Source organism: Mus caroli, chromosome 4 (genome assembly GCF_900094665.2).
Source record: "Mus caroli chromosome 4, CAROLI_EIJ_v1.1, whole genome shotgun sequence".
In the NCBI taxonomy this organism is placed as follows: domain Eukaryota; kingdom Metazoa; phylum Chordata; class Mammalia; order Rodentia; family Muridae; genus Mus; species Mus caroli.
Window position 1 is genome coordinate 118,579,098 of NC_034573.1, and position 23,354 is coordinate 118,602,451.

General features: G+C 52.0%; 1 protein-coding gene and 1 long non-coding RNA gene across 4 annotated transcripts in view; one reads left to right on the forward strand and one right to left on the reverse strand.

Annotated features, from left to right (window-relative positions):
• The window catches only part of Znf362 (zinc finger protein 362), a 32,097-nt gene that overhangs the window by 3,585 nt on the left and 5,158 nt on the right, over positions 1-23,354 (reverse strand). Inside the window, exons 2-8 of the mRNA XM_021159410.2 lie at positions 16,876-17,001; positions 12,224-12,287; positions 11,838-12,084; positions 8,844-9,171; positions 7,919-8,143; positions 1,088-1,166; positions 805-963 (exon numbers count right to left, since the gene is read on the reverse strand). Coding sequence (XP_021015069.1) covers positions 805-963; positions 1,088-1,166; positions 7,919-8,143; positions 8,844-9,171; positions 11,838-12,084; positions 12,224-12,287; positions 16,876-16,913 — 1,140 coding nt within the window. The 5' untranslated portion in view covers positions 16,914-17,001. The remainder of the gene's footprint in view (positions 1-804; positions 964-1,087; positions 1,167-7,918; positions 8,144-8,843; positions 9,172-11,837; positions 12,085-12,223; positions 12,288-16,875; positions 17,002-23,354) is intronic.
• LOC110292236 lies at positions 11,917-17,075 on the forward strand. Of its 3 annotated transcripts, XR_003836439.1 has the most exons (6): positions 11,917-12,004; positions 12,700-12,845; positions 13,430-13,584; positions 13,758-13,989; positions 14,329-14,519; positions 15,367-17,075. It is a non-coding gene; the product is annotated as an uncharacterized LOC110292236 (long non-coding RNA). The 3 variants fall into 3 exon arrangements; XR_002377691.2 differs by lacking the exon at positions 13,758-13,989; XR_002377692.2 differs by lacking the exons at positions 13,758-13,989; positions 14,329-14,519.

Here is a 23,354-nt window from a genome sequence, read left to right on the forward strand (position 1 = left end):
TCTCCTCAGACTCTTTACCGTCTCTCAAAACACTCGCTCTCAACAAGAAAAGAGGGCTGCCCCTCCGGTGGACACATGGAGTGTCTGGATGCTTCTGGTGACCTCATCTTGGAAAGGAGAGGTTGCTACTGGCACCCAGTGGGTAGATACAGAAGTTCTTTAGTTCTTTAGTTCTTACCAGACACAAGGAAGTGTCCAGCCCCAGAAGAGCCTCCTGCTCAGGGTCCTTGGGGCAGATCTGAGCAGTCAGCTCTGCTTTGAAACAGTAACCTCTGCCTGTCAGTAAAAGCTTACCTGTGATAATGTATTTAATCCCTGCCACCATCAGTAGTCCCTAAAGTCCCTATCTGATCTGCGTTTCCTGTCTCCTTAGTGTCTGGCTCAGTGGCCAGTGAACACTAACGAATGAGTCACTGGCTCGCTGATATGCCTGTTAGCCAGAAGCCCTGAGAATAACCACTCGATAGCGGGAGGAGAGGAGACAGTATTACTCGTGAACACTCTTGGCTATGGTGGTGTTCCCAGAACAGTCAAAGGGCTAGAAGCGTGCGCATAACTGAGTTACTTGAGTATCCAAGGCTCTCCACTGGAGGATTTTCCCACCCAGGAACCATCTCTGGTCCCCTTTCTCCGAAGGATAGGTGGCTCTGGCTATGGGACTGTGCCCCCTGCTGGACTTGGCGGGTATTGCAGCTGTCCCAAGTAGGAAGCGTGGGCTAAGACGCTCCTAGGCTAAGAAGAGAATCCCAGGCCCACAGTCCTGCCCCTAGGCTTTGGAACTTGGCGCCAGGCAGCAAGACTCACCGAGGTGTAGGCCCGCCCGCACATGCTGCAGCAGTAGGCCTTGGCGTGCTTGATGGCATGGGCGGAGAGGTGGATCTGGAGGGAGGCGGAGTCTGAGTAGGCCCGGTAGCAGTTGGGACATTTGTAGGGCTTGTCCTTATTGTGCTGGCGCTGGTGAGACTGTAAAGGGCACGGTAAGGGGCTGTGAGGCGCTGACTCTACCCAACATCCACCCCCTTGCTTGGGCCCCTGGAAGGGGGTGGGCGCGGGTGGTAGTGGGGGGTGGGTGGGGTGGGGCACTCACCTGGAGGTTGGAGAGCTGAGTGAAAGCCTTTTCGCAGCCAGGATGCGGGCACTTGTAGGGTCTGTCGCCTGTGTGGATTCTGCAAGAGCATGCCCAGTGAGGGAATTACCCCTGCCACACCCCACAGCAGTTCCAGCCCCCGAGCCTGGCCGCAGCTACACCTCTGCTGCTGGAGTACTCTCTCTCTCTCCAGCCTTCAACTTGCTTTCTCTGGTGGTCAAGAGTAGGCTCCCAAACAAGAGCTAGGGCTGCAAAGGCCGCCAGCATCCTTCTCTGGACTCTGCCACTGGTCTGAACACAGTTTCCCACTCCCTCGGATCCCTGTGATAGCCTACAGTCTCGGTTCTCTCGGCTCCCTCCGTGAGAGCGAGACCTCTCTGGGTTTTATTCTCTGCCTTCTCCCCAGGGTCTGACATAGCGCAATAGACAGCTGGGGACTACAGACGGAGAAGGTTCCTCACCTCTAAAGTTAGCCACTGACAGCAGAAATAAGATTCATATAAGATTCAGGCTCTTGCCCGAGGGTGTTGCTTGACTGTTGGTTGGTTGACTACCGTGTGGTCCTCCAGGGACTTGGGCTCTTCACCAGCAAACTACCCACTCTGGCCTCTGAGCACCCGACTGTTCCAACTGCCCAGCGTCCGCCGTAGGTCTTCAGTCTCAGTAGCCTCCTGACTTCAGCTATATGATATCATCCCTAGAGCCTGCCCATGTTGTGTCCTGGCTCAGAAACCCCCACTATGTCCCTGTTTGTCTGGAACAGGGTCCTCAGCCCTTATCCTAGCATTCAGGGCCGGCTCACATTCTGCCTTAGTTTCTGAGACCTCCTCTCTGTCCCTGATTTCTGTATTACATTTCCTTCCGTGGCACACATATAGCCTTGAGCCTCAGGAAGGCCTTTGCCCTCTGCTGGTACGTGGGGCCATGTCCACACACACTGGCCTTGTCGCTCTGGAATCATGGAGGGGATCCCCTTGGTCCAAGGCCTGGCCCCTCCCACTGACTTATCCCTGTATGAGGCTGCCAGCTCAGGGACACCTCAGAAACATATTCAAGGAGGGTAGCCATTGGACAAAGGACTGGACTGCCTGTTCCCACTACCCACAAAGCTCTCAGTTTCCAGCCCTGAATGTCAGGCCACGCCCATCACCAGGATCCTGTTCCTAGCATCTTCCTGCTAGCAGAGCTTACAGCCTTGGCTCCCCCATCTGTAAGGTAGGATGTTCAGTTTGACCTCGGGCCAGTCCCTCTTCAAACACAAGACAAGTCAGCAGAAACAGGTATGCTGCCTGCCCCCCACCCCGAATCCCATGATCCCAGCCCCATGTGGGGACCTCAAAACCAGACCCGCTCTCTTACCTAATGCTTGCCCTCCACACGGCCCTAGCAGTACAGACCCAGACACACACTCCCTTCCTCCTGAAGCCCAGGCCACGTAGTGAATCACACTTCCACTACTTCTTGTCTCCCTGAGTTCCAAGTCTTCATGTATAAAATAGGGATAATGATGAAGTTCGTGGGTACAAAAGATTCCATCTAAGGCTGTTTAAAAACCACCATCGCAGGGTTAGGGGAGACGACTCTCCACCATGTGAGCTGCAGACATCAAACCTACGTCACTGCCAGGCAGTGGTGACGCACATCTTTAATCCCAGCACTTGGGAGGCAGAGGCAGGCAGATTTCTGAGTTCAAGGCTAGCCTGGTCTACACAGTGAGTTCCAGAACAGCCAGGGCAACACAGGGAAACCCTGTCTTGATAAACAAACAAACAACCCAAACCTAAAACCAAAACCCTATATCATTATGCCTGGCAGAGTGTCTTCACCAGCCGAGCCATCTCACCAACCTCCTTTTGAAGATTTATTAATTTTATGTATGTGAGTACACTGTTGCTCCCTTCAGACACACAAGAGGAGGGCATTACATCCCATTACAGATGGTTGTGAACCACCATGTGGGTGCTGGGAATTGAATTCAGGCCTCTGGAAGAGCAGTCAGTGCGCTTAACAGCTGAGCCATCTCTCCAACCCTTGTTTTGTTTTTAAGGAGGGTCTCACTCTAGCCCAGGCTGGCCTGCACTTCATGGTATTCTTCCTGCCTCACTCAGCCTCCTTCTTGCTGGGATTTCAGACACGAGCCCCCACACTCCGGCATTTCCTACTACTGTGTGCCTTTAACTATCTTGTATTTCATAATTAAAATGAGGGTAGATGGAGTAAGTCAGTATTGAGGGTTCTCTCTCCTTTCACACCCTCTCCTAGGAAGAAATACACTCACCACACACAAAGACTTCAGGGGCTCCGCCTGTGTTAAAGCACTGTGTGTTGGGCGCCTAGGGGCCCCTTGGTGCTGAACAGCTGTTTAATATTGTAATTATTGTCAACAGACTTAAGAAAGCCAAATGACTCAGTTCCTAGCTGTAGTTATCAATATGTGTGTGTGCACCCTCCCTGTTTCCAGTTAGTTGGACATAAGACTACAAACGCCCGATGAAGTCCACAGCCTCAGAACGGAGCAAATCCCCAAACAGGAAGCTAAGTGCCCATGGGTTCACTTCATACATATACGCATATCTAATGCAAATAGATCTTTTGTTCCCATTCTGCTTGTTGTTTGGAGTCAGAGTCTTATATAACCCAGACCTCTGATTTACTAAGTAGCTGGGGGTGGCCTTGAACTTCTGACACTTGGGCCTCCAGCTCCCAATCCCAGCACACATGGCTTGTTCTTCCGAAAACAGTTTACTGCCTTGATGTATTTATTTTGTGGATGTATGTGTCCAGGCATGCATGCTCACACACCCTAATGTCACAGTGCACGTGCAGAGATCAGAAGACAAACTGCAAAGAGTCAGTTCTCTCCTTCCACCACGGCAATTCCAGATCTCTATAACTAGAATAACAGGTGGGTTTGGCTGCAAGTCCCCTTGCTCACTGAGCCATCTCTCCAGCCCACAGCATATACTTTTTAAGATGGACCAAAGATGCTAATGTACAGATATTGCCCCAGAACATGTCAACAAAACATATCTTAGCTGGGCACAGGGCCACAATCCTTTCATCCTGGCACCTAGAGGACAGAAACAAGGGCATCTCTGGAAGTCTGGGAGCAGCCTGTACTACAGAGCCAGTTCCCAACTAGCCAAAGGCGCATAGTGAGACCGTTTCAGACAATCAAAACCAGACTGTTACACGTCTCCAGGGTTGGGGACCAGGGGGCAAGCGTGAGAGCCTTACTCTGAATCCCCAGCACCCACACAAAAGCTGGGTGTGGCTAAACTCACACTCACAATCCCAGTGTGGAAGGTGAGGGCAGAGACAGGAAGAAGGCCAGGCCTGGCTGGATGCCAGCATGACCCCAGGCTCAGCCAGAGACCTTGTCTCAAGGAGTAAGGTTGCCAATGACAGGAGAGGCCCAGATCTCTTCCCCTGGCCTCTGCACATGTGCTCATGGATGTATCCACGTATGTGTATACACAGATACATACATCACCCACCCACCCACGCATGTGCGCACATGCGGCTTAGTGGTAGATGCTTGCCCAAGGCCTTGGGTTTGATCCCCTGAACCACAGACACACAAGAATTCTTCCTAGATATAAAATGCCTTTCTCAATTAGCTATAGAGGATAAACTGAAGGCCTCTGAAGGTGGTGAGCCAGCCTTACTGCGTGCATCGTGTTCTTAGTACAAAGGATAGCACAGGAGAGACCTTAACGGTGGGCTCCACGCTCCCTCCAGATCTTGCTGATGGGGCAGAACCATGCAGTCCTATCCAAAGCTCTCTGGGCCCCTCACGTCTGCCTTAGGGCTTCTTCCCTGAGCAGCAGGTCAGAAACTTCCAGAGTCTTCCCAACGAAAATCAAGAAAATGGAGCCTGAGAAAGGCCTGGAGCAGACCTCAGTTCCCGGGCCTTGAATGTGCTATCAGCCTGAGAACTGACGCTGCCTGCCTGAGTCTTTGCTCTTGATAAGGACAGCATAGCCCAGTGGACTGACAGACATGGTGTCAGAAGACAGGGATTTATCTCCAAGGAGAACGAAGCCAATTTCATCGTGGTTAAATATTTCATTGTTTAAAGAACCCAAGAGAACCACCCTCTACTTGGTCTACGTGGTCTGCCTCCGACTCTTCATTTAGGAAGCTATATTTAACAAGATGGAATGAAACAGTCTCCAAACAGCCTGCTTCATTTAACCCTTCAGATTCACGGAGGAGGGGGGCTGCTACAGAAACTTCACATCCTTAGATACGAGTAAACTACCAAGGAGAATTTAAAATCACATCTTTCTGAAAAAAACGATGGATGCACGTGACTGGCCTCATCTACAAAACCACACAGAATGGCACTTCAGTGAGACCCTCTCTCTGCCTGGGGAGACCCCCCCACACACACACACTCACACACACTTCACCATCATTAGCTCTGTGAGCAGGCTCCTAAGGAGCCTCCTCCTTTCTAACAGGATACAACTGTCTAAATCAAATTTGTAACCGTGACCATGCCAGAAATGTCACATTTAAAGACAAATCTCATTTAATTAGGCATGACAAGTCTGATAGGACAGAGCGTCCTGCGAGAGTGAGGCCACCATGGTAAATGGCTGGATATGCTCCACAGCCTGGGGAGGCAAAGCCTTATGTTATTAAAAAAAAAAAAAAAAAGGTTGTCAGGGGCTGGAGAGATGGCTCAACGGTTAAGAGCACTGACTGCTCTTCCAGAGGTCCTGAGTTCAATTCCCAGCACCCACATGGTGGCTCACAACCATCTGTGATGGAATCTGATGCCCTCTTCTGGTGTGTCTGAAGAGAGCGACAGCATACTCACATACATAAAATAAATAAGTCTTTTTTAAAAATTGTTGATTGGTTTTGTTCTGTTCTTGAAACAGGATCTCATGTAGCCCAGGCTAGCCTTGAACTTGCTATGTGACTGAAGCTAGCCTTGAAATCCCGATCCTCCTATCTCTGCTACTTGTGCCTTATTACCCCTTTCTAAAGACAAACCAAACAGAACAAGAAACAGCCCGAGAGCCTTGACACAAGAGCCTTGGTCTCCCAAAGGTGTGTGTGTGTGTGTGGGGGGGGGATCCCTGCTATCCTACAATCGGGCAGAGGTGAAATCACTTAGTTAGTTGTTCACTGATCCCTAATAATATTTTTTTTAAATCACATATACACAATGATGAAAATTCTGGCCCGGGGACTTGGCAGAGTCTCCTGACAGTATTTTGTACCAAATGCTGTAATTCTCCAAACCATGCTACCAGAAGCTCTTTGTTTATTCCTTGATACCATGTCTCACATACCTATGTACATTAGAGCAGCCAATTAAAAAAAAAAATCAAGGCATGACACCATCAGAAAATTGCTGGAACATATCCACAGTCAAATCTGTGACTGGGGAGGCCCAGAGATGGGAATTAGGCTGATGGCTTTCTCTGGGCCGATGCATTCTTACCACTGAACCTACACACACAGCAGAACAACAGACAAGGCAAACCATCTGCACCCTGAGATAAACGCTGCAAAGACCACGGCGGCAGACGAGCAACGAGCAACCCTGTGACCAGGCCGACTGTGACCAGGCACACACTATTAAGCTAGCTACTACGGAGACAGAGGGACAATGGCAGGTTCGTCAGCAGCAGCATAGAACAAGTCCTTGTTTTAAAAGGATAAAAAAGAACATTTAAAATGTCTGTGGTAGCCAACTTGCTTAGCAAGCACAAGGTTTTAGGTTTAATCCATGGTACAAATAAATAAATAAATAAATAAATCACCACAATGAAAATTTACCAGGGCTGGGGGTAGAACTCTTGCCTAGCACACACGAGGCCAAAGGTTTGATTCCTAACACCAAAGGCCAAACAATTTTTAAAGGAACATTCACAATAAAACACGGTTTCATATATAGCTTTAGTCCATTACAGGAGGGGAAAACTTTAGCTGTCAGTAGTTACAGACTCTGCAATCAAACCGTCCTTTCCCATTAGCACTGGTAACATTCGACCTACTTAAGTCACATGAGCAAGCTGTACTTCCCCTCTGAACGCATGGAACACACCTACTAGACCTTCTAAGCCTTTCTCTCTTTTAAACTCGCCGGTCTTTCCGGCGTCCCTCTGCTCTCCCTTGAGCACGCTGCCATCTCCCTAAACCTCCTTTCACGCACTCAGCTAGGCTATGCACACCACCGGGCAGAGATTTGTCTGGTTTGTTCCTAGAAGTCTGTCTGGCACAGCACAGGGACTGAGTAAATGTCTGTTACATGGATGAATCACGTTCGATGTCCAAACTGGGTCTATCTATTCCACAAATACTTAACAGACGCCTAAACACTCATGCATGTTGCTGCCCACGGGGGACAGACACAGAAATACAGGACACCAAGGCCTGAATTGCCACAGCTCCCAAAAGATTGAGGGAGGTAGAAAAATGCACAGGCAAGCATGAGGCAGCCTACCCCTGATTCAAAGGGGACAAGTGGTCCTTGGATGCTCAGGACCTGTGGGCACACAGAAGCCACACTCCAGCTATGACGGAGGAGATGGGACCAAGCAGAAGAGGTGCAGAAGAGGCGGCCAGGGTGTGTCAAGTAAAGCACGCTTAAGTGCAAAGACCTGGAGATGAGAGAGGCTAGAGGGTTCCATCCAGGCACTCTCAGTGAAGGGCTTCATCCAGTGTGGCCTAAAAGGCCCATCAGAGGACTCTGGTCTTGACCCTGGGAGCGACAGACATCCGAGAGTCCCTTCCCCCTGACTGCAGTCGTTCTAGCACTGGTGCTGAGCTCCGGGGGCCCACAGCAGAGGGAGGGAGGGAGGCACCCACCTGGTATGCTGCTGGAGGTGGGAGAGCTGCCGGAAGGACTTGTCACAGTAGGAGCAGTGGTAGGGTTTGACACCCAGGTGGATTCGCAGGTGCTGGGCCAGGTAGGAGGCGTTGGCAAAGGACTTGGAGCAGTGTGGGCACTTGTGGGGCTTGGCCTCGGTGTGCGACTTGGAGTGGATCTGCATCTCAGACTTGGTGAAAAAGGTGAGCGGGCAGACCTTACACCTGCAAGGCAAGAGGCGGCTTCACAACTGGGAAGATCCCCACCCACATCAGGATGTCTCCAGGGAGACCTCTCTCAAAGGGCAGGTCTCCGGGGAGACCTTCTCTGCAGGGGGCAGATTCTACTTATGGAGTCCAGAGGACACAGGCCTGCTTGAGAGAGACAGGGGCAAGTTCCAGCGCAGGCACCTTCTAGTCTGGAGGGAGCTCTGACATCTGGGAACAGCTATCTGGGGGACCGTACATACAGCCACAGGGAAACATGCAAGGTCTTGCCTATGGCCATATCTGTGGCCCTGGGGAAGGAGGTTCTGACAGGCTAAATCATTGTGACCTGGCTGTGTGTTAGAATTTTCTGGGACCTTTTGACAAGTACATGTACCTACCTTCCCACCTCCACCCAACTAAGTCAGACCTTGTAGAGGTCCAGCCCTGGCGGTAGCTTTTTGTGAAAGTGCACAAGGTGTTTTAACGTGGCTCAGGAGGACAGCGCTCTCAGCACCCCAGGGTCCTGCCTGCCATGGGTCACCTCTGATGGGGTTAAATTCTTTTCCTCTCCCATCTTCTCCCTGATACATGGGTGTGGGTCTACTCTGCTCTTTGAATCTAAGCTCTCCACTCTTACTCCTGGGTCCACACTTTCTGGGTCCAGGCACACACACACCCACAACCTCAGCCAGGCCCCATATGAAGAGACACCCACCTGTATGTCTTGCCCTCCTTTGCGGTCTCACCGGAGGCCAGGATGGGGTACGGGACAACAAGGACAGGGGGACCCCCTGGGTTCTCTGCCTTGATCTTTTTCCGGCCGCGTTCAGACTTGGGGGGGCCAAGCAGACCGTGGCCCTGGATTGTCTTGATGGAGTCCAGGAGTGGGGGGCTGGTGATCCCTGAGATGAGGGTGGGGGATGAGGCGATGAGGCGGCTCTGGCTGGTGGTGGTGGGTGTGGACGGGGTACTGGTGCCTGTGCCAGTACCTGGGGTTGACTCAGATGTACTCACAGCAGGGGTCCGAGAGGAAAGCCCCAGACCTAGGAAGACACACATGGGGACTGGGTTAAAGACAACTGAGCCACAGGTCACCCAGCTCTGTGACAGACCGGTCCTCTTGCCTTCCTGAGCTGTTCCCAGTCCTAAAGTGATTACTCAGAGGTAATTAAAGGACAGCTTGCATACATATAAAATGCCCTAGATAAGTGACAGCCTGGGCTAAGTTATATTAAAAAGTCAGCGTAGGGGCTGAAGGTATCGCTCACTCGTAGAGTGCAGACGAGCACGAGGCCTCGGTTTTGTACCAGGCACTACCGAAACCGAGAAGCACTTTGGAAATAAATCCACCCACAGAAAAAGTCCCAGGCACGCAGACGCTCACCACTGTGTTATTTATAATAGCAAGATCTCAGAGAAAACTGAATTATGCAAATTGGGGAAGGGTTGAGCAAATGGGTCAGTCTTTTCTCCCCAACTTCCCATTGTCTTTGTTTCAAAAGACTGTGGATATAAGCCCAGGAAAAATCAATGGGCGGCGTGCATACGTGTGGTGGTGGTGGTGGGGCAAACGATAGGTGACATGCATACGTGTGTGTGTGTGTTTTAAAATAGTTTAACTGTTTTCTGGTTTTATACAATGAAGTTTAAAAGAGAAGAAAGAAAACCCTCCCAAATTCTGAAATGTCTGTTTTTATTTATTTACCTCTCTTATCGAAGTTTTGCTTTTTGACATGGGGTCCTGTGTAGCCCAGGCTAGCCTGGTCTGTAAGACCTAAACCTCTTCCCTTCACCTTCCACATAAGCACTATGCTCAGCTGAAAGTTACTTCTTTTAGAAATAAAGGCAGGAGTGGAGGGATAGCTGCTGCCTGTAATGCACACACTTGGGAGTGCACACTGAGATGGAGGAAGGTCAGTTCCAGACCGGCCTAGACTACACACTGAGGCCCATCGGGAAGGGAGGGAGGCCCTACAAACATTTATAATAGCATTTATAGATAAATGCTCTTATAGTAGATAAAAAATATGATCCTAGTATTTATCATCTGGCTCAATTTATTTATATCCCTCTATATTTTTAACAAAGCCAGAATCTGTGTGTTAAGCAAATAAGATGCGATCCAGCGTGGGTGTGAGCCTGGTTTGTGCTCACACCGGCAGCAGGAATGCACACTTCTTGATTCACTGAGGACAGTTTGACAATAACTAACTATTAAAAGCTTAAATGCTCATAACTTTTAGCCAGGCAACTGATTCTACTTCTAGAAATCACCACAAAGAAATGATCACCCTTGACCACAAGGATCTCCACACAGGGGCTTTCCACACAAAACCACGATTCCCCACAAAGATATAAAGTGCTTGTCTTCAGCGTGGGTTATGGACATGGATACGGGGCCTGTACAGTCTCCAAGATAGGTGAGCTGGAACGCAAGGAACACAGAGGAACGCCAGGCTGTGCAAGCCCATGAGGGCCCACCTACCCCAGAAAGCACACTCTAACCACATGCATGGACGTGCCTGCCGTGAGCGAGCCAGTATGGACTTAGACCCGGACGCTCCAGCCGGCTAACACAGCCCTCTTTACCGAGGGAGGGGAAAGGTTTGGTAATGGGGGATTTTCCGTAGTTTGTTTGTCTACTTCAAAATTAGTTGAATCTTTTACTTGGTGAATTCACTTATCTTTCTTAATATCTGTGATCAGAAGATAAGATAAATTATAAACACGTAAGAATGCTAACAAAAGTGGCCAAGGCTCCTGGGTTGTTTTTCCTTTTTTAGGTTCTCTGAAATTTCTAAATTTTCAGTAATGACTACGTTGTTGCTTTTACAATAGATGTGCAATAAAGATGTCTGGGAGGTTGCAGAGGGGGTGAAGACAAAAGGCAAAAACAAACAAACAAACAAAAAACCCAAAACAAGTCATGGACACCCACAATCATAGCAAACACACGCATATTAAAGAATAAACAAAAGATATGGAAAAGAAAAAAAATGCACCAAGAGAGTCTTTAAGATTCTGGGTTAAAGGGGAAAAAAAAGATTCTGGGTTAGGCACTTGGGATTATGAATAATTTTTTTCTCAGTTCCTCCTTTTTCCAAATTTCCTTTAATATGCGTATATTGCTTTTTTAATATTACTTTTACAATGAAAAAATAAATTTAATAAAATCATAATAACGGGAAATGTGCAGAGTACAGCTGGGGCCTGGGGAGGCTCACAGAGCCCACAATTTTCGGGCATCTCTAAGAAGGGGGAGAAAGGCACTTGGCTGGTAGCAGAGTCTGGGCACTGAGGGAGCACAGCCAGCTGTGGGGTAGAGCACACTGTCTTCTGCCTTGCTTTTCTCCTCTGCCTTGAGCCTTTCCTTTTTCTTCTCAAGCAGTCTCTTGTCTCCTACATCTGTTCAAACTTTTGGAGGGTCTGAGTCCTCTAGATAGTACTTTCCTAGTGAGTGTCCATCTGACAGAGGAGAGTCTCATAGTTCAAGGTCAGAGGAAGAAGCCTGGGGGCTATGGCTAGCTCCACTAGCCTCTGCCAAGTGTCCCCTACAACCCCAAGCCCTGCCCACCCTGTTCTCAAACAGTCAAGTCCTACCTGGACTAGATTCCGCCCCAACACTCTTAACAGACCTTGCCAGCCCCGCCCACTCCCTAGGCCCCACCCACTTTCCCCTACCACCTCCAGCCCCGCCCACTCAGGTTACCTGTGACAGTACTGGTGGCCGGCCTCGCGTGCAGTGCCACGTCGGGCTGCGGCACGGACTGTGGGTGCAGCCCGGGCACCTGCTGCAGCTTGGGCAGCGACATGACCGCCTGGCTGCTCTCGGCGGGCGCGGGAGGGACTAGCAGTGGCTGCTGCGAAGAGGCTGAGGTGGGTGGCAGGTGAGGTGGCCGGATCTTCTCGGCCATCAGCTGCTCTTTGATCTTGTTAATCAGGACCAGGTTGTCCAGCTGCAGAAGGGAGAGGAGCCAAATTGGAATGGGTGGGCCGCACCCCAGGGCCCTCTCTCTTGCAAGCTACTGCCCAAGCCCCAAGCAAAGCATAGTAGCTCCCATGGAAGGCAGCAGGGAATGGCGATGTCAGTCTTACCTGGCTCGGCATGGTGGGAGGAGGGGGCCAGAAGTACGGGTTGTTAAATCGAGGTTCGGCCATCCTGCAGGAAGGGAGAGCACCTGTCACTATCAGCTATGAGACCTCTTTACCCCGTGAGACCCAAATTCTTCAGCCAAGTGGGCCTCCCACGGAGCCCAGAGACCCATATTCCCAGGCTGAAAAGTCAGGAATTCAGTGTCTCCCTGGGTGGACCTCAAGGGGCAAAGGTTACATCCAGACCAGAGTGCTCCCAGTCGGGGGTGGGGTGTGGGGGTGGTTGGGGGAGGGGACATGCTGCCAGGCCAGTTTCCATCCCCTAGGTTTCAGAGCCAACATAGCAGCATTCTTCTACACAGAACCCTCCCCCACCCCAGACAACCTGGAGAGTCCAGGGAACACCTTTGTTAATAGCCACAGAGCAGAGGCAACTGACTACCCATTCTGCCTCCTTGCTCTTCTGCCTTCTCCCTTAGGGAAGACATCCCCGTCGGAATACATGAGATGGGGCATAGACACGGCCTCTCTGAAGGGAGGTGGTAGAAGAATTTACACAGCCCCAAATAAGCACTTCTCTCGTCTCAACAATTACACTCTGGAAAGTCCAGGCACTGACTGACAGGTGTGTAACATCTGACCTGCAAAGATGGGGTGTCAGGATGCTGTGCTTAAGGGGGGAGGCTGGGGAGACCAGGGGTCGACATGATGTGACAAGGGTACCCGGCGGTCCCCACTGCTGGCAAGTTTGGCAGCCTATGGTCTGGAGGGCCTTTTAAACCAGGGCAATACAAAGGCCAGGCCCTCAAGACTAGCTCTGTCCTTCCTCGGGGGCAGGGGGTTGGGAGTTGGGGGTGGGGTGGAGAGGTTGAGTTTTCTGTGGTTCCAGTCAGTCAAGTGATGTGCAGAGACTGGGTGCACACAGGTGTCCCCTCACTCATTGCTTCCTATCCATGTAGACGGAGGTAATCATTCAGAAATCACTTCTGATTGCAAACCCTACCTGGTATTGCAGCTTTAGACCACAAAGAAATAACTGCAACCTGGCTTGCTCCGATGAGCCTGGAAGTCCCTCCTGGAACCGTGGCAGAGTCTGAGGACAGCTGCCACTCGGACACAGTCTAATCTGAGTGTTTTCAAAAAGAGCTCCCTTCTGTGATCTTTGCTTGACAAGGGGGCACAAAAGGCACCCTTCTCTACCTCTTATAGGTGAAGAGGCTGGGGGTTTGAAGAGAGGAAGGAGGCCGCCCAGCACCTCTAGGGTGCTACGTTAGCGTGGAAGTCAAGATTGTTCAAGCTGCGGTCCCTGGTCATTTGCTTTATGAATTCCAGTCCTCCGTAGAAAGGAGGCCAGCAGCTCTAAGGTAAAAGTCCTACCCCTCACTCCTGACCTCAGCAGAGTCTGGTCTCAGCCCCTGGGCTGAAGCAGAACTCTGGGGACGAGGGGTAACCAGGATATTTTCCATCCTGTCAGCCTTCTGGCCCCAGAGGCATTGGAGGCCCCTCTGCCCATCAAACCCATGCTGGCCTCTTACAGACAAAAAGCCTATTCTGTCTGCTCATCTCCCCGACTGGCCAGGCCTTTGAGGTTTCTCTCCCAGAAAACAAACCTCCACGCGAGACTATGTGAGGAGGCTGCGGATTACAAAGTGTCCACCTTGTCCCAAGCACCCTGACACCTAGAACAGGAACTCTCACCATGCCCACTTTTAGAAGGGAGGAAACAAAGATCAGAGAGGCAGAGTGACTGGCTCAAGATCACACAGCCGGTGAGTCTACTACTGAGACTCCGCTACCCTTAGCCTGACCCCACGTCCAGTGCATTCGCCCCTGAACTGTTCAGGGAGAGGCCAGAGGGCTGTAGGCTTGTAGGTGTGTCCTGCCTTAGGGAGGCATGGTTGTATCCCCATGAGTGGACATGAGGTGGAGGTGTGGGGAGGGGGGGACTGAGGAGCTAACCTGCAGTAGCTTGGGAATAGGTCCACCTGTCTCTTCCTCCTGCTGGCCCCGGCCTCCAGGACCGGAGTCCATCAGTGTGAATTTCAGGAAGGAATGAACAGAGACTAGGATTCCAAATTCTCTGACTGGCAAGTCCTCCTGCTTTCTAGCTGCTCAAAGTGCCCTCTGTGAACTCTTCAGAAGCCCACGAGGATGACAAGCAGGGACAACTTTCTGTCACCATTTCATGGAGGAACCCACCAGTCGTTAGAAAGGACACCTGTTCCAGGCTGCGAGGACTGGTACCAGCAGCCTTGGATACAATACAGTCCCTGAGCTGTTTTCTGCATCAGTAAGATGGGTGAGACAGGCTGCCCTGCTCCAGGGCTCTCTGCCCACTGCACTAGGCTGCTTCCAGAATGTTCTGGGGAAGTTACTCTCCACTCCTCCACTCCTCTAGGGAGCCGAGGGCTTGCCCAGGGTCCCACTGCTAGAATGAAATATACACTACCATTTATCATCTACCACTGAGGAGCCAGGGACAACCTTAGCTGCACAGCCAAGCACATAAGAAGAGGCTTTGGCAGGGAACTACACATCCTCTTCCTGGTCTTTCTCTGCCCTTCTGCAGCTAGGCGTCTGTCAATGACCTTTGCCCTGGTATCCACCTACTGTGTGCCAGATACAGGGGGAGGACGGGGCCATTGCCTGGTATTCACAGGCAATCTGGCATGTGGGTAAGACCTGCCCTAAGGAAGGATGTTAGGAGAGAGGCAAGGACGGGTACTCACTCCGGACAGACAGAGGAGGAGGAAGGTGCAGTGATGTGGAAGATGAGCAAGATGGGCACCTTCCCAGTATTACGGTGGCACGGGACACTGAGGTCAGCCTTAGGGCCTTGAATGCCAAGATGAGACAGGGGATGGAACGAAGGCAACAAAGAGCATGCAAGACCAAGGGAGCAATGTGGCAAGGGGGTGGGGGGGGACACCAAGTGTGTGGTGGGGGGCAGTGGGAATATACTGGGGTAGAAGCAGGAGCCAAGCCTGCCAGGGCTGAGTGTCCACACTGGATGGGCAGAGGAAACACACTAGCAGTCAGCTGGGGCCTTCAGCAATGGGCAGAGAGTGGGGGCAGGGAGCCACACACATTGACCCTGACCCTTGCGGCCCACCTACAGCTGCCGTTTGTCTTTCTTGCTCTAAAAGGTAGAGAAAGTTTAACCGTGGATGACTAACATCTCCTGGAGCTGTTTCACAAACTGGGCCAGACCAGGGACCAGCAACAGATCTAGTTGGATGTGCCTGCCTCCGGGAGCAGTGAACAGGGACTCAGGAAAGAGCTGCTACCTATGAGGCCTTCTACACATCACCAGGCCACTCCCTTCAGAGCCACCTGGGCGCATGAAGGGTCCCTATGCATCCCCTCATGATCTCTCCATCTCTCTCACGATTTCCCACCCAGCCTCTCACACTGGGCTCCTCAGCATTGGGCACGACCCCCATTCCGTAGCAGCTCAGCAACAGTGGCCCTCTACCCAGGAGCTATAAGTACCAACCAACCTGACCCTCCACCTTGAGTCTAGGCCCAGCTCCCTGGGGCCCCTGCCCTTTCCCAGACTGTATCTTAGAAACTTCTCTGTATCAGTCTGCCTGCGTTGGTCTTGACTTTCTCCCGTAACAAGCCCCTCCCCCAGTGACTCACCTCTGAGCAAGTCACAGACACACAGTGACCCTCCCACCTCAGACCAGTCCCTGCTGAGATGGGTCGAGAGGCTATTTTCAGACACTCTCCAGTCCACTCTTGCCTCTCCAGCAGTCTGGCCTTGAGCACTTCCCTCCCACCAGGAAACAGCAGGCTCTTGTTCTAATCCTGATTCCACCTCACTGAATGTGCGACCTTGGGCAAGTCTCTTGCTCAACTTCCAAATAAGGGGATGAGCTGCGGAGATGCTGGCCTAACCTGGAAAGGTGAGCCAAGGAGGCCTTGGGGAGACATGAGGCCTGCCTGGAGTCTCAGAGAGTGAGTGGGACTCAACCAGAAGGCGGGGGCAGGCATTCGGGTAGCGGGAACGGTGTCTGCAAAGGGCTGTGGGCAAGCAACGCACACGTGTGGTGCCTGGGAGGTGCAGCCTCTCAGAGAGCCTGGCAAAGAGATGAGCCTGGGCAGTCCGCCAGGGCCTGGCTGACCCCTAGTTCTTAGGCCCAGAGTCCAGGTCTGCAGCAGTAGGTAAAGGGGACAAATGTGTGGCGAGTTAGACCTGTCAGTTACAGCAGATTCTAGAGAGGCCAGAGTGGGTGGCAGGGGAATTCCCAGCTAGAGGTCTGAGTCTAGGACTGAGCCTGGGCCCCGAGGGGCCTGGCTACCCGAGGGGCCTGGAGGCTCTAGAGAGCCATGTGGCCAGGGAAGTATACAGCTGTCCTCACAGTTTGGCCCAGATCTCTGGACATCGACAGAGACAAATACAGTTAACACAACATGCAGACAGCACCAAACCCAGACAGGGGACAGACACAGACCTGTGGCCACAAGCATGAACCCATGGGAACGGGAAGCCAAAGCCACCAACACTAACAGGGCAAGCATACCTCCCCCATTGACCCCCTCAGAGGACAGCAGTGAGGGGCACTCGGGACTCTTATGGACACAGTGTCTTGATCCCCAAAGAACAAACCCCTCATTAACAGACCCGCAGCCTGGAGTCACAGGCTCCTTACCTAGAGGGTCCTTTCCCACTTGGTGAGCTTCTACTCATCCTTCAAGACCCAGCTCAAGGGTTCCCTCTTCTACGGAGCTTGCCCTGAACCCCCAGTCAGTCACTTCCTCTGTGTTCCCAACGGCACCTTGTATATGGGAATAACAATAACAATAACAATAAAATGGCAGCTACTGTTGATTTAAACACCAATGTGCTGAACATCTTATGAATCAAGTTATTGACTCTTCCCGGTGACTTTGTGGAATGAGCACTTGACAGAAGTACAGCTCACAGACGCCAGTCAACTTGCTCGGTCACACAGCAAGTGAGTGAGGGAGTGAGGGTGCCACCCAACCCTGGCCCAGCCCTAAAGGGACACATGCACTCTGGTGTGGTTCTTAACGCAGCCGCTAGGAGAATCTAAAAGCTCTTCCCAGGTAGGCTGGTATCTGGCATCTCACCTGGGCCAGTGTCTTACCCAGGTGGCCACCTACAATAGGCTGAGGACTGTGGCAGGATATTTACAGCAACAATAGACCCATGGTACAGATGAAGAAACTGAGTTCCAGACAACTTAGGCAACCAGGTTGAGGTTACAAAGCCTCAGTACAGATTTCAAAGCAGGTCCCTCTGTCACCTTTTCCCAGAAAACCTCGGAGGCCACTCTAGCAAACTCCAGAGGGAAGGGCACACTAGGGACCAGGCTCTGCCTCCTGGGGACACAGAGGAGACACAGCCCATAGTGGGTTGTAGGTAGTAGGGGAGCACTGCTGCTAGGGTGGAGGAAGAGAGGGTCGTCAGTTCAACAAATTTAGGCCCCACCCCCACCCCACCCCCAAAGCCACACCACAGACGATAAAACTGAGATCTGTCCAGTCCTACACGGGAACAGGCTTTTGAAAAGGCCAATGGGGGTGAGGGTGGGTGGGCAGGGATGGGGGAAGTGGGAGGAGCCGGACCTAGACAGCAGGACCCCTGATAATAAGGAGGCTTCAGGGAACCACGCCCACAGGGGCACGGAGCCCAGGGGGCGGTGCTAGCCTCAGCGGCAGGAGGGGGCGGTGCTAGCCTCAGTTGCTTGGGGTTTTGTCTTTGTTTCTCTCATTTCCAAATTCTCAGTCAAGGCATTCCGTTTCTTTTAAAATGAAAACAATGCATTTAGTATTTTAAAAGAGAGAGAGAGAGAGAGAGAGAGAGAGAGAGAGAGAGAGAGAGAGAGAGAGAGAGAGCGTGTGTAATTGTGAGCCTAAGGGGCTAAGCTAGAGGCTCGGCTCAGCTGATGGGGGCACTCCAGACCCACCATGCATCAGGCCTCTCGCAACCTAACCCTAAAACTAAGCTGGGGGAATATAGGAGCGCTTCCTGAAAGAGGCAACACAATCTGCTCTTTGACCATGATTAGAATTTCACAGGCTGGGCGCAATGTAGGTCTCTGGCCCAGTCCTTCAGCTCTGGCCTCAGCTATTGCAAGAGCCTCACCCCTGCAGGCTCACCCTACCCTAAGTCTACTACAGTCACTGCACCGCGCCCTACCTCTACGACTTCAGGGCTCCCTACTCAGACATGGTAAGGATGACTTGGGTTGTGGGACCAGCTCTTGCTGGTCATTGGTTGTCTTCTGTCCCTACTGCTTGACCCAGTGAACAATGGCCACTCAGGCTGACAGTTCCTCTCTCTACAGCATCTGCTTCCCTTCTTGCTTTCTATCCTTCAAGGACCCCAGGGCCACTCACTGGCCAAGTCCAATTCCTTACCCCTCCCCCTTCCCATGATTCCTGATGCACAGTTTCTTCTTCCTGCATATGGAGTCTGCTAACCCTACATGGGCTCTGTGCCCTGCATGCCCATCATCAAGGCACTTCCCATATCTGTCTCTTCTTAGCCACCCTAGTCACAGGACTCCATCAGAAAGAATTAGAGACCTTTTGGCAGCACCTGGTGTTCGAATGAGTGAGTGAATGAGTGAATGAATGAATGACAGTGTGCATGCATGGGAATTAAAAATGTTACAGTCTGGACAGAAGTAAATGCCCTCCCTCCTCTGAAAGCCCCTTGCAGTACACTCGGATCTGCTGCCTCTATCTGCCCAACCCCATCCCTGCTGGCCTGAGCAGGGGGCGGCGTGTGTGCTGATCCTTAAAGATGTGAGTGGCTAGTGAACACGGCCTGCGGTTCTGCCTCACCAGCCATGAAAAGCCAACGGGCTCCCCCTGCCAACAGAGCAAAGGGAACTACGAAAAACCGAGAACACCCGATACTGGTGGGGGCGCAGGGAGGACAGCGACACTTCTGTGGGTGATCGGTGGGAGTGTGAACTGGAACAAGCACTACCAGAAAGGATCGACCCATGATATATGAAGAGCTCAAAAGGTATTCAGACCCCACGGCCTAGCGAGGCCAGTCTTGGTTAGCTGTCCCTAGAAAACAACCTGAAGTTCTATGCATGACACTGCTTATGGTCATGGGTTCTTAGGAGCGAGAACCTAGAACGACGAAACTTGCAAGCGATAGAGATGGCTCTGAAATGACTCTCCTCTGTGACTGTCCGCAGTGGCACTGCTGTGACTTGTTCAATGTGCACATGAGCCTATGAGGGACCGGGGGCACAGAGGGACTGGGCAGCTGCCCAAAGGCAAGCAGGGAATGTGGGGCTCTGATCCAGACTATGGGGGATCTGGAGTTCAGACTACCGCACCCATTAAAAGGTATAGTTAATAACCCTCCATGGGCAGTTAGGAGATACTTGTGGGACAGTAGTCAGGAGGCCAAAAGATAAAAATCACTCTCAAGACGGGATGCCACTAAGTGACTTGAATGCTAACAGCAGGGTGAGGGTTGGAACAGGGCAGAGACAGGGCCGGGGGCTGATGTACTTCATAGCTGTCTTTTATGACTTTTCTACAGTGTGCCTATGTGGCTGCCTCGAAGAATACCTTTAAAATAAAATTGAAGCTTTTGCAAGCTTTGTTTGGAAAGCAAGACGCCCTTGCCTCCTATCCAAACTATGAAGATCTCCAAATTTTTCCAAAAGAGAAGATAAGGGTCCTACTGTAAGCCCTAGCACCACCCATGCCCCCAGTGGGAGGGCAGTGAGGAAGTCTCATTGCATCCAGGGGCTCCAGCCAGGAAGATAGGCCAAGGGATAGCCCAGCCTGCCTATCTGTCACTCATTCTCCCGCAGAAAGTCCTTTATAGGTCCACTGCTTGGGGAAGTCGTAACCCTGCAGCTGGTCAGCCAAGGTCTCCAGAGGTCCTTGTCGGCCACATTCTTCCCGCCATCCAACCACTGCACCTACCCTTCTGCCCCTATCAGCACTTATACCACCCACCCTAAACAAGCTGCTTTTATATGCCAGCCTGTGTCAACCATCTGAAGGTTCTAGAGCCAGAATCCTGACATCAAATCTCAGCTGAGATCACACTGCCAGGGGTGAATAGCCTGGTCATTTGTCTATCCAGTTCCCCACACGAGCCATGGGCTGGGTGAAGATGGCTTATTTGAGGGTCCATGGTTATATTCCCTGGTCCTCAACAGGGCCTTATGACTCAATTGACGGGTCTTAGATTCAAGGCAAATTTTCTCTGATCTTTCCCCTAACAGGAATCAGTTTACCCACTTCCAAATTTCTATCCTTCCTTTATCATACCTCTAAATACACTGGTCACCTCAACAGCCAAGAGTGACACTCAAGGTTAGGATCACAGCAAAGCCATGCACCCTCCGAATTGGAGATGGGCAGGGCTCAGTTCACACTGGTGCTACATAAGGCCTGGAGAAGAGCAGAGGGGTACAGACAGAAGCATTCCCAGCACAGAGAGGGAACATTGCTCCCCCACCCCACCCCAGAAGAGCAGAACTGCACAGGCAGGAATCAGGAGCTCCCCATGGCGGCATGGTGAGTGTAGGGCAGGTACAGGCAATGGCCTGAGCAGTTCATGTACTGGGGGAGGGCCCTGAGCAGTCCAGAGTAACAACCCTTATGTGGCCAGGGGGATGCCGGAGAAAGGACAAGCAAGAGGCTTTGCAGGAGAGAGGCTTCGGTGAGACTGCCTTCTGCCTGGCTCTGTGAGACCCACCCAGTCATCCATTCTGAACATCTGCCTCCCACCGCCCCTCTGTCCTCCATGTCCCCCATTCCATGAAGTCCTGTTGCTGCCCTGTCCACTCTACCCCTAAAATTGCAGCCAGGCCAAGCTGCAGCCTCAGAAACTGGCTTCTGTGGACTTCCCGTGAGGAACAAGACTGAGGACCCTGGATCTGATTAGGGCAGGGTTTGTAGCCCCACAGGCCTGGGAAGGCAGAGAGGGGTGATCCATGTGTGCACACAGTGACCTCCTGACCTTCCACTCCCCCATCCCTGTATCCTCGGCAGCTCCACACCCAGCTCCCGACCGACACCCAGTGACAACCCAGGGCAATGAACCTTCCGCAGCAGCCTGAGACGCCATCACCTTATTGACTTTCTGCTGGCAGCTCCCTCGGGGATGCCAGGTTGATCAGGGTGACAGTCCCCAACCCTTCCTTCTCCCAGATACCTTTAGATGCTTTCCAAGTCTTTCTCACTTCCCTCCCAACTTCGCAAGAAAGATGCTGTGGACATTTTTGAAGTGTGGCACACTCCCAGAAAGATGTCTAGAACACACCTGAGCTAAGGTATCAAAGGCATCCTGCAGGACATCTTGTGGGGGTGGGGGTGGGGGGCATTTACCCTGTCCTTCCTACAGATCTGCCCAGCTCCATAAACCCTGCCCCTGCCCTCCTGGTTCTCAGAGTGTTTCCTGATTTAGGGTCGGGCACGATGCTCTGTGGTTACCAAGCCACTTAAATTCCCGAATTGATGAGGGCCGAGGGAACAGAAACCTCTGGCAAACCTTTCTGGGTCTCTGGGTCCTTCTCTAGGAAGTGAAGGGGCTCAACCAATCACAGCTAGGAAGAGGTAGGCCTAGGTTGAAAGGATGGACTTTACAGTCAAGAGAGCCCAGCTAGGCCTGGGCCTCGGGATCACAACAAAGCCCAGAGTTCAAAGTTGCCATTTGTAACTGGTGAGGGTAGAGAGTGTGTCAAAGTACAGGCCACAGGGACGCAGGGAGGCCAGTACAGGTGAAGAGGCATACGATTCCAGAATGGTGCCTAGCTCTGTGATATGCAGCCACTACACATGCTACCCTGCCAGTGATGGGCTGCTAAGGTCCGAGGAACCTCACACGCGTGCGCCAGTATCTGAGGTGCGGGAGCTTCCCTCAGCTCTTCTGACTACTCCCCACATCAGGGCTGCTCTGCTGACATGGACGCATCTGTCTTTCAAGATAGGTCCCAAACTAGGAACCCTAGCATGTGCTCATAACTCCTCCATGAAGTAGCCCCTTCCCCTCCCGTGTAGGCCGTCTGTGATCAGGCCAGGAAAGGCTCAGGCCTGAGTAAAGGATAGCAAGTGATGTGGACCCCACGCAGAAGGACTGGGTGGCCACGTGGGCGGGCAGACCTAGGAAGACTTACTACAAAGGGGTCTGAACTATCCCCAACCCTACCTGGTAGCTCACAACCCGCCAGGTTCTCAGTTCTACTGCCTTCTCTTGTTCATGAGCGACTCCACTTCCCCAGGCAGATCCAGGCAAGGGGTGGACACTGGCCCGCCGTAATGCCATGGGATGCATGGAGACTCAGGGATGGGATGCATGAAGACTCAGGGATGGCGGCAGAACAGATGACTATATGTGTATGACTGTGTATGTCTGAGTGGAATGGGGAGTCTACCCACCACAGCCAGGTGCCCCCCGACAGAAGCCCAGAACCTGGCTAACTAGACTATCCTCTGAGGCAGAGGTTCTCAGCCTTCCTAATGCTGTGACCCTTGAATACAGTCCCTCATGTTGTGGTGACCCCCAACCATGAAATTATTTTCGTTGCTACTTTATGACTGAAATGTTGCTCCTGTTGTGAATGGTAATGCAAAGATCTGATACACAGGATAACTGATCTGTGACCCTGTGAAAGGGTTGTTCACACACACCCACTAAGAGTCACAACCCACCGGTTGAGAACGGCTGCTCTGACAAGCCTGAAGCCTTTGCCTAAAGCTCAAATGGCCACCTTTGCTGGCCACAATGGTGAGGCAAGAACCAGCAGACTGAAGACTCCTTAGGCCTCAGAGCCAAGACTCTCAGCCTGTCTGTCACACCTGATCTACTAGTGACACCACCTAGCTACTTGCCAAGTCTCTGAAGCCCACCTCTGCTCTGGGGTTCCAGAAAGCTCTCCTAACACCACAGCTGTTCCCAACACACATCTACAACACTTGGCTTCCTCAGTGTCGGGGAAATTTTCTGTGCTTCAGGACCATTGCTCCACGAGGTGGGGGGGGGTGGTACTGAATGGGGCACCGCTACTCCCGCCAGGGCTTCTTGCTTCCCCTGAACCCCCAGGCAAAGGCTGGTGATGATCAGAGAGGTAAAGAAAGCCTCAGGAGACACATACAAGTCTTAGGCACAGAGCACCCC